The following is an 11,738-nucleotide window of genomic DNA, read 5'->3' on the forward strand; positions in this document are numbered from 1 at the left end:
AAAGTTAAAGCAGTTAACAGGATTGTCACAACATGAGAGTTTGGATAAGCACTGCAGTTCGAACACTGTCTGCATTTCCCAAAACAGAACATGTTGATAGCAAAACTTAAACACGAGATTCTGCAGATGCTAGAAATCCAGAGCAACACACGCACAATGCTGGAGGAACTCAGCAGGTCAGGTGGCATCTATGGAAAGGAATAAAGAGCCAGTGTTTCAAATTGAGACCCTCATCAGCTCTTTATTTTTCTCCACAGCTGCTGCCTGATCTACTGAGTTTTAGCAAAATGTGCTTAGATTGATCTCCCAGTTGCTTTCTTCAGATTTTTTATACTGTTGGATTTGTTTTGTAGTGCAGTTTTAAATTACCATTGGAACTATTTGAGGAAATGAGGGAATAGTTAATTTTTCTGGATATGAACGTCACTGGCATTGCTGTAGGTGGTTATCTAGGGAAGATGATGGTGAGCGAATTGCATTTGTCCTTCTGGTGAAAGTACTTTCATAGTGCTCCTGCATATAGATTTCCAAATGGCTGAGGTACTGAATACCAGGCAATATGTCGTGCTGAAATACTACACCCCACTCCAGCGAATTCCTCTCCACTCTGGAATACCTGCACTCTAGAATTAGCTGCATCTCCAGCCAAGCTGTTCTTGTGCAGGTTCTACTCTGGCAGGTACCCAACAATATTACCCTACTCTGTTCTTCTCAAAAAAATCAGGATAAACCTGGCCCATTTGGCCTCTTCTCAAACACCGGTGATAAAAGCTATAATTGACGATGCTGTGAACTGGCACCTACTCACCAATAAGCTGTTGACTGCCACCCAATTTGGGCTTGGCCAGGAACACCAAGCTCTGGACCTCCTCACAACTGTGGTCCAAATACAAACCAAAGGACTGAATTGGAGAAGATGAAGACCCTTGACATCAAGGCAGTATTTCATCAAGGATTCTTGGCAAAACTGAAGCCAAAGGGAAAAGAAAGGTGGAGTGGGACTTCGCACAAGAAAGATGATTGTGATTACGCTGGAAAACAAATTTTTTCGAAAGAGTTGCTTCCTCAGAAACTGTTTTTGGTTATGATTGACGCTTGAAGCTTTACACAAATATAATTCCAGACTACTTGTATCACTTGGGAATTTGAAGAAACAAAAAATTAAGTTTTATTGAATATAACGTGTTTAATTGCATAACAATGCTGACGCTTTGCAATAATTCAACTAAGCTAAAATGTTTTGTTGACGATTTTCATTTGTACTTGGTGTCTGAGGCTTCTCGCTTATGTCCAGCAATGATCACTGATGAATTACAGTTGCCCTGACACAGTGTCTCTATAACCACAATGTCTTGGTGAAACGTTTTAGCATGCTCATCACTGACAGCAGGGAAACACTGATTTGCAGGGAAGAAGTCTAAATGGGAATTCAGGAAATTATCCTTTAGTGACATGTTGCACTTCATGGTTTTATTTGCTTGAAACATGTTGTCAAGCTGCCACATGCAGTTTGATGATCTGCACTTGGCATGAAAATTTTCAACAACATTCTTGAACGCGTTCTGTGAAATCTTCTCTGGTTCCACCAGAAGTTTTTTAAATTGTATGTTCATTGATAATCTATTTGATTTGTGGACCAACAGAAATATCTTCCTTAATCTTGGCATCAGTTATTCTGGGATACATCTGTCTCAAATATCGAAATCCTTCATGGAAATTTATAGCTTTTCTAAAGCCTATTTTGCAGCATCCACCTGCCAAAGCATGCCCAGGCATGCCTGGACAAGATTGAAAACTTTTCAGTTTACATTGTGGACAACATTTTAATTCACTTGAATTATGAATTGAAATAACAAATATAGGTGATTTTTTTAAAATTGTGCGTGATAGGGAAATTTCATGTCAATTTTCATGATCAGCAGCCCAAAATGCAGAAGATACACCCAAAGATATTCAGAAAGTAAAATCTTTGTTGTCCAGTGTTATTGGAGCCTAAGGGAATCACTGTGCGAGTTCCTCAGAACAATGTTGTCATGGGGAAATTAGTGATGAATACTGAGCTTGCCACTGATCCCCTGGTTTGAAAACTGGGTAAAATTAAAGAAAAAATCAGACCCAGCAGCAATGAAAGATATCTTTTCAAAACAAGAACGTGTGAAACTTGGAGTGGCCTCACAAGAAAAGAAACGTGTGGACTTAATTGTATGGTGTACCTAAATTTAGTGTATTCAGTCATTCAAAGAGGGACATAGGGAAATAATGAGGGACATCACTTCATTGATTCTATCTTGGTGTATAACTCTATGGCTAAGAAAACAATTCCATATAGAGTGTAACACCTTGGTGAAGGAGATGAGTAATGTGAAAGGTGAGAATATACATTCAGTGGTCACTTAAGTACCTCCTGTACCTAATAAAGTGGCCACTGAATGTATGGCCATGGTCTTATACTGCTGTAGCCTATCCGTTTCAAGGTTTGAGGTGTTGTGCATTCAGAAATGCTCTTCTGCACATCACTGTTGTGACGTGTAGTTATTTGAATCACTGTCAACTTGAACCAGTCTGGCTATTCTTCTCTTGACCTCTCTCATTGACAAGACTTTTCACCCATAGAACTGTTGCTCACTGTACGTTAGCAACACACACAAAAAGCTGGGGGGATCTCAGCAAACTAGACAGCATCTATGGAAAAGCGTACATTTGACGTTTCGGGACTGTCTGATGAAGGGTCTTGGCCCAAAAGGTCAACTGTACTCTTTTCCACAGATGCTACTGAGTTCCTCCAACATTTTATATGTGTTGCTTGGATTTCCAGCATCTGCAGATTTTCTCTTGTTTGGTCACTGTGTGGTTTTTTCCCCCACACTCTAAACTCTATAGACAGTTGTGTGTGAAAATCCCAGGAGATCAGCAGCTTCTGAGATACTCAAACCACCCCATCTGGCACCAACAATCATTCCATGGTCAAGGTCACTTAGATCACATTTCTTCCCCATTCTGATGTTTGGTCTGAACAACCTCTTGACCATGTCTGCTTGTTTTTATGCCTTGAATTGTTGCCACATGATTGATTGATTGATCAGATATTTGCATTAATGAGCGGGTGTACCTAATAAAATGGCCAATGAGTATGTATATAGTTGTGTGTCCGTATGGACAATGCCAGGCAAATACAAAGGCCGCTGCAAGGACTTAGTAGTTTATTAATTTATGTTGTAGCAATGTAATTGATTTGCTGTCATTAGAGAATGGAAATTCCTTTTTCTAATTAACACCAGCCTGCAACATTCCTATTTCTTTTATAAATTACTGTAATGTTTTAAGGTTTGGGAATGCTTGTCCTGTTTTTATTTTTGTAATATTTTAACTTCATGTTCCATTTTGTGCAGAACAACCTCAATTCCATGATTGGATGTATTTAATATCTGTCACTCCCTAGGAGTGTAATTTCTTCCATATTTCCAACCCTTCTATTCGATCTTTAAAATTCTTGTGCAATTCTTGCTTTTGTTTGCCAGCCCACAATGTCATGTTATCTGTTGATGCATTTTCCAGCTCTGTCATTAGTAATGTTCCCCAGTGAAGTAATTGCAGTTGTGGAATGAAATTGGCCATGCCAGCACCCTTGGAGAGAGCAATTAACATAGGTGGGGCAAGAATATGGACTGTTAGGGTTGGAAACTCAATTTCATTTGATTTAAAATATGGGCCACAGAATGTCTAGAAATGCCCACATTGCAAATTCCTGTATCAGACAGGAAACCAGCAGAAAGAAGCTCATGAGAGGAGTCTTTGTGTTGTTGGGAAAAGGATGAAATCAGTGGCTATAGAATGCAGCTTGTGACAGAGACAAGTGTAGACACAGGGAGTCATTGTGAAACATTTTTCTATCTTCATCACTTCTCTTTTGCCCCCTCCTACCTTTGGAAATATGCTGTTAGTTGTGAACAGTTCATTGGGCTTTTCTTCCTTCATTTTGATGCTACTGAAGCTGAATCTATTTCTGTAAAATCTAAATGAATAAGATTGCCTGCAGGTTCTGAGAACATTCAGCAGAGAGAATGAATGAGTTAACATCTTGCAGAGAATTTCTCAAAACCTTAGAGGCCTGCATAAACAATATTTCAAAAGGTTCTATGCTGCATTTGTCTGCTGCGTTCACCAGCAACTTTTATGTGTGTTGCTTCAATTTTCTCTGCAGCTTTGGGCTTTAAAATTTAACGGAAGGCTGAATGGTTGGGTAAATGTTTCACATTTCTTTGTGTTTGTGTGTTTATTTCTGAAATCAGATGAAGATTTTTATTAAAATGACAACTTTTTAGACATCTACTGGCTTTCTGTTGTGTACCCTTAGCTATTCACAATTAGTATTGAAGCCTTGGAGGAAAAGGCTTTATGCAGCAAATTGATGTTTAATGACAATGCAAAACTTGGTGGAGAACTGAAAGGGGAATAGGTAGATTAAATAAGGAGGCGAGAAGGTGGCAGATGAATTATAATGTGGTGAAGAAAAGTTTGCTTTTATTGCAAGGGAGCAGGAATACAAACGTAAAGTGAGCTTGCTAAAATTGCTTCAGTAAAGTCTCATCAACAGTACTGTACGGCTTTGTCTCCATATCCTAAAGAAGAATTTTGCGTGCTGGAGTCAGTGTATTGTAGATTCAGTAGATTGATTCCTGGGTGGTTGTCCTATGTTAAATCAGATGTAAATTGGATTTATATACACAGTTTATAAGAATGATAGATGACTTCATTGAGACATTATTGATTTTGAGGAGTGACTGGGTAGATGCCAAGAGCCTATTTACTGCACGGAGAACCTGGAACTCGGTGCAAGAGGGTTGTAAGCCTGTGGAATTCTTTGCCTCCCAAAAAATTGTAGATGCTTTGTCATAAAGCTTATTCAAGGCTAGTAGGAGTAAATATATGGAGCACGTTAGGAGATAAGGGAATTGGATGAAGAGGGCAAAAGATAGGATTAGATTTGATCTTATTAAAGGGCTAGGGGAACCTTTTAGCTAACCCTGTTTATATTCCTCAACTTCAGAATAACTTTGAAAATCTTCAATGAAATTTATAATTTTTCAGAGTTTAAATGTAGTTTGCGGCTCTCCTTAGAAATTTCATACTGGCGTGGTCTCATTTTTACTTTGAATGACTGCTTACGTGTGTAACTGATTTTAGTGTTGACTCCTGTAAACTGTCATGGGAAATAAAACCATCTTTTCTAATGATCTGGATTTCAAAGTGGGGTTCCAGAAAAGAAAGAACACTGTTACACACACAGAATGTTAGAGGAATGTAGACGTTTTGGGCCAAGATTCTTCATCAAGACTGGAAAGTGAGGGAGAAAAAGCCTGAGGAAATGCAGAGTTGAGATTCTGTCCCCTTCCTTTCCAGTCCTGATGAAGGGTCTCAACCTGAGACGTTGACTGTTTATTCCCCTCCATAGACGCTGCCTGACCTGCCGAGTTCCTCCAGTAATTTGTGTGTGTTGCTCTGGATTTCCAGCAACCGCAGAATCTCTTGTGTTAAAGAACACTGATTCAGTTCCCAATTACTGTATCCCAACAATGAGCTAAATACCTTTTAGGATTTGTGCAGTATATGGATCTGCATGGAAAACATTTAACCTTTTTACAAGCTTTGTACTTTTGCAGGGTCAGCTAGTCAGGGTTCAGCTTTTTTTGGCACTAAGTGACATTCAATTTAGCAATTGGAAGATGTGGAATAGCTGAGTTTGTATTTGAAGTATTAGGTTTAAGTGACAACAATATTCCAATTCCACATTGTTCTGTTATTTATTAGGCATTAGTTCAGCCTTTTGTAAACATTTCTTTTGTTCGTCCTGATTAATTTTTAAAGAAGGCAGCCATTATACACTCAGTGGCCTCTTCACTAGGTGCTTCTCATTAATACAAATATTTAGTTGGCCAATCGCGGCAACAACTCAATGCATAAAAGCACGCAGATGTGATCAAGAGGTTGAGTTATTGTTCAGAATGAAGGAGAAATGAGATCTAAGTGATTCCCCCCACCCCCTGTAGAATAATTGTTGGAGCCAGACAGTGGTTTGAGTATCTCAGAAACTGCTGATCTCCTGGGATTTTCACGCACAACAGTCTCTAGAGTACACAGCTATAGAAAGGTTGAGTGAGTGGGCAAGGGTCTGGTATTGGAGTACAATGTTGGTAAATGTGAGGTCACCCACTTTGGAAGGAAAATTGAAAGAACAGATTATTCTCTAAATGGTAAAAAAAATTGCAGCATACTGCTGTGCAGAGGGACTTGCGAGTGCTTGTGTACAAATCACAAAAGGTCGGTTTGCAGGTGCAGCAGGTTATCAAGAAAGCAAATGGAATGTTGGTGTTCACTGCTAGAGGGATTGAATTTAAGAGCAGGGAGGCTATGCTGCAACTGTACAGGGTACTGGGGAGGCTGCAGCTGGAGTACTGCGGACAGTTCTGGTCTCCTCACTTGAGGAAGGATATACTGGCTTTGGAGGCAGTGCAGAGGAGGTTCATCAGGTTGATTTCAGAGATGAGGGGGTTGGACTATGAGGTGAGATTAAGTCACTAGAGGAACTGCTTTTTCCAGAGAGTGGTGAATCTTTGGAATTCTCTGCCCAATAAAGCAGTTTAGGCTACCTCAGTAAACATATTTACAATAAGGTTGGATAGATTTTTGCATAGTAGGGGAATTAAGGGTTATGGGGAAAAGGCAGTTAGGTGGAGATGAATCCATGGTCAGATGGCCTACTCCTGCTCCTATTTCTTATGCTCACAGAGAATGGTACAAAAACATCCAGTGAGTGGCAGTTCTGTGTGTGAAAATACCTTTTTAATGAGAGAGGTCAGAGGAGAATGGCCAGACTGGTTTAAGCTGACAGGAAGGCGACGGTAACTCAAATAACCATGCGTTACGACAGTGGTGTGCAGAAGGGCATCTCTGAACGCACATCATGTCGAACCTTGGAGTGGACGGGCTAAATCAGCAGAACACCACCTGCATACGCTCAGGGCCACTCTATTACGTACCCTCTGGATCTAATAAAGTGGCCACTGAGTGTTATCTGTTGAGAGATTTCTTAGTGAAAGAAAAATGTGAAGGCCAGTTGTCCTCACAGTAACTTAATGATGTGCTTGTATATGGAGCAAGTCCACAGTTAGTTGGTTACTGGGATACAGCAAGACAAAATAGCAAGTGCATTCACCATAACTCTTTCAGACTGAATCACCTGAAACTGAACACGTATTCTCCAAATTGATTCCAGTAGGACTGTTCCTGACCATTGAGGCGCTCGTAATTGTATTAGAAACTTCAGGTTTTACTGATGAATACTCACTCTCCTTTCAGGCACTTTAACTGTTGTAGACCAATCACAATTAAGTCATTCTGTATGGTCCTGAGTTGAACTTTTGATGCATCATCAAAGGTGTGAATTTGGTAGGATTATATGGCTTCTGTTCAGTGTGCTGAACTCTCATCCAATCCATCCTTAACTTAAAGTGATTATTTGAATCCTCCATGACTAGCTGTCCATTCTCCAAAATTGATATTCTCCCTTGGCTTGCAATAGGCATCAATTCTCATTTACTTGTCCCTCCTAGACTTGCTAGCTTCACTGGTGTCAGGCCTTTCAAGTTTAAAGCTCACAACCTTCAGATCATGGCCTCATCCATCCCTGATACGGTGGTTTTCTTTCCACAAGCGCCGCTCCCACTAAGCCCCTGTTTGTTCACAACATTCCAAAACCTCTTTCTCTCTCTGGCACCACAAATGATGGTCTCTGATACTATTTGCTTATACTTTTTGTAAATCTCAAACAAGAGAATATCTTCGGGTACTGGAAATCCGAGCAACACACGTGTTGCTGCCTACGCGATTCTCTGGTCCATTCATCCCTCCCCATTGAGCTCCCTCCTGGCACTTATCCTTGCAAGTGACACAAGTGCTACGCTTGCCCGTACACCTCCTTCACTACCATTCAGGGCCCTAAACAGTCCTTCCAGGTGAGGTGACGCTACGTCTGCAAGTCTGTTGGCATCATTTATTGTGATGTATATCGTTGAGACCCGACGTAGGTTGGGAGACCGCTTCGCCAAGCACCTACACTCCGTCTGCCAGAACAAGTGGGATCTCCCAGTGGCCGGCAATTTTAATTCCACTTCCCATTCTGATATGTCCACTCATGGCCTCCGCTGTTGTGATGAGGCCACACTTCTGAGGCCTACTTCTGCTCCTATATCTTATGGTTTTAAAAGAAGGCAATCTGTGCAAATACTAAATAAATAAATATTTAATACTGAAAACGTGAGTTGTAGAGTCCTTGAAAGTGAGTCCATACGTTCTGGAATCAGTTCAGTGTTGAGGTCAGTGAAGTTTATCCATGCTGGTTCAGGAATCTAATATTTGTAGGGTAATTGTTCCTGAACCTCATGGTGTGGGACCTAAGGCTCCTGTACCTCCTTCCTGGTGGACAGTGGGATCCTTGGTGATGGATGCTGTTTTCTGCTTGTAGATGTGCTCAGAAGTGGGGAGGACATTGACTTTTTTGAAATATATAAAAATTTCAGATTAAACTATAACTTCTCATTATAATTTTCTTTAACTCTTACCAGTCTTCGGGATAAACTAATTTTAAATTATTTTAGTTATTTCAGTCCTCTAGTCTCTAAGTGTACTTAGTGTTGTGTCCAGTTGCCAAAGGCTCAGGACTAATTGTTGGCATAATTTCGCAGATGTTCAATGAGAACCAACAATGGCCATTATTAATTCTGTCTTGTTCAGTCTAATCTCCTTGCATGTTACTTAAGTGAAGAAAATTAATATTGTGCATGTCAGCATGTTGGAACCTGTTTTTACTGAATTAAATTTAATCTCATTTGCTTTTATAAATGTTTTTGTTTATCTTCCCTCAGAAAGCGGATTGGGAAGTTGCAGTGAAATGTATAAACAAGAAAAATTTGTCAAAATCTCAAATCTTGCTGGGTAAAGAAATAAAGATATTAAAGGTATGACCACTCCTTGTGTTTGACGTCAATAGTTGGTAAGAATGATAAATTGCAGTCAAAGTATGGTTTCGTGTTTCTCCAAATGTACACAGTTATTTGCCTCATCAAAGTTCAAAGTACATTTATTATCAAAGTCACCATATACAACGCTGAGATTCATTTTCTTACAGGCCTACTCAGCAAATCCATAGGATAGTAATTGCATGGAATTTCATGTAAATGTACTGAATGGTTGGGAGGGTTTTACCTGTGATGTACTGGGCTGAATCTACTACCTTTCATGCCACTACCGTCATGCCAAAAATGCAGTGATAGCACTGTCAAGGTTGGATCCTGCTCTCCTGTACATGAAAACAGACACTGACCTGTTCATCCTGGCCATTAAGCACCCGTGTACCTTAGCTTTATTTGTCACATCTACATCGCAACAAACGATGAAATGTGTTATTTTTCCCAAATGACCAACACAGTCCAAGGATGTGCTGGGGCAGCCTGCAAGTGTCCCCATGCTTCCAGTGTCAACATAACATGTCCATAACTTACTAACCCTAACTCAAACATTTTTGGAAAGTGGAAAGAAACCTACATGGTCAATGGAAGAACATACAAACTTCCTACAGATAGTGACAGGAATTGTATCCCAATTGCTTCTGCTGTAAAGTTAACATTAACTGCTACACTACCATACCATCCATTAATCCATTTTTTCTAACCTCATGTGCACTTGTGGCAATTTACAATGGTCATTTAACCTATTAACCAATGCATCTTTGGCATATGGGAGGAAACCAGAGCTCCTGGAGAAAACCCATGTGGTCCCGGGTAAACATGCAAACTCCACATTGCATCTGAGGTCAGGATTGAATCCAGGTTTCTGGAAACAATGGGGCATTACTTGTTACACCATTGTACCTCCCTTGACCTCTGACAATTAAATCTGAATGTCCACTCTGATATTTAAATTCAAATGTCAGGAGTCAGCAGCTGGTTTTGTTAGTTAAGTAATATTGGGCATGTGATGTGATATTTTTTAATCCAAGTGCACTAGTGATACTGTGTTCATTACCCAGGTTCATTTTTGATTCAATATTTCTGCTGTTTGAAGCTAACCAAATTCAGTACTGCAAAAGTTGATTTTTGAAGCTAGTATGGCTTGTGGTCAGTTAACCAGTCCATTGTGTATGTTACATGCAGGATCTTGTTTGATTAATCCTTAGGCAACCTTAGATGCCTTTATATTAACCTTTGTTTTCAATTTCCTTACCAAATGCACAATTGTAAACAGAGCAATAATCACACTGAAAATAAAGATACAGTTGTCTATTTGGTGATAAATCTTTCTTGATATCATTTTGAAAAGATAAGGAATATTGTCTTCATGCAGAATTGATGCCCAGTAGTTTAATGGTTCCGACAAGGATTTTGATTCTACATAAGTTAGATCTAACAAATTACGTATGTGCCGCTCACCATGACTGATAAACTCAGTTGAGTGATTGGTATTGTGCCTAGTAAGTAGTTTGATCAGCCAAATTCATTAGAACTGAGGAGACCAGAGTACTATTGCCATTACTTCTCTTTGCATACTTGGTAAAATGTTTGCAGAGCTGAAGTTTCTGGACATGTCAGAATAAGCATTCTTCATTTTCGGCCAACTGTTTTAGTTTAAATATATTCTTTATTTTATAACCTTTCTTTTAAAATTTGTCATAGTGTGACATCAGTTTGATGTATTAATTCCCATTTATCTAGTTTTAATCCCAGTTTCTGACTGTAATACATCTTCATGGTGCACAGAATGAGAAGACAGTCAATTGAACTTCGCCGTTTCTTTTTTTTGGCCTTATTCCCAAAGTAGTGGGATACAGTGCTACAGCTATTAAAACAAAGCTTTGAATTCTTTCATATATTTTGTGTGCCTTTCATAATTTTAATTAAAATGCTTGGAACTTGCTAACTAGAAGCAGTGAGCACTTTTTTATTGAGGGTTTTCAGCTGTGTAAGATATGTGGGAAATGTGAAGAGAACTTTAGAATGTACTACTCTGTCCTTTCTGACAGCTGAGGAACAGATCTGTTGGTAGCAATGTAATTTCAAAGATAATTTTGTGCTCTTCATTTTAGGAGCTTCAACATGAAAACATCGTTGCACTTTATGATGTTCAGGTAAGTTAATAGTTTGTTTCTTTCACTCACTAATAATTCTTTCAAAGAAAATTTATTGTAACTATTGTTTAATGCCAGAACTAGTTAAATGTGCAAAAATTTAATATGTGTGTACTGAGGAATAATAGGCAGGTGTTAAATTGATTTTGTTACTAGGAATTTCTGTACTGAATAGTATTTATTAAGAAAGGAACGACCTTTTCACTTTTTATCTGTAAGATGTTTTCTTTATAATCAGGACTGTTTTTAATAATGTGTACTATAACAATGTTAGTAATGTCAGTGTTTTAATGGCAGATTTTCAGCAGTAAAATGTGTATACATTATTTAGTCTACTTGTCCTTTGTCCAATGTTACCCTTGATCCTTGACCTAAATTATATCATTTAACTCCAGTTACAAACCATTGCATGAACTTGAACGTATTTGTTGTAAGTTGCACTACCACAAAACAATCCTTGTAGAAAAAAAGCATGCAGAGTCATGGGGCATTACAGTACAGAAATGAGTTCATTGGTCCATACTAAGCTGTTATTCTCACTAGTACTATTGACCACAGC

General features: G+C 39.1%; 1 protein-coding gene across 3 annotated transcripts in view; it reads left to right on the plus strand.

Annotated features, from left to right (window-relative positions):
- ulk2 (unc-51 like autophagy activating kinase 2) overlaps nt 1–11,738 on the plus strand; it is a 117,728-nt gene that overhangs the window by 7,532 nt on the left and 98,458 nt on the right. For all 3 annotated transcript variants that reach the window (XM_072243513.1, XM_072243514.1, XM_072243515.1), the window contains exons 2-3: nt 8,922–9,014; nt 11,138–11,179. In XM_072243513.1, the coding sequence (XP_072099614.1) occupies nt 8,922–9,014; nt 11,138–11,179 (135 nt within the window). The remainder of the gene's footprint in view (nt 1–8,921; nt 9,015–11,137; nt 11,180–11,738) is intronic.

This window comes from Mobula birostris, chromosome 25 (genome assembly GCF_030028105.1).
Source record: "Mobula birostris isolate sMobBir1 chromosome 25, sMobBir1.hap1, whole genome shotgun sequence".
In the NCBI taxonomy this organism is placed as follows: Eukaryota; Metazoa; Chordata; class Chondrichthyes; order Myliobatiformes; family Myliobatidae; genus Mobula; species Mobula birostris.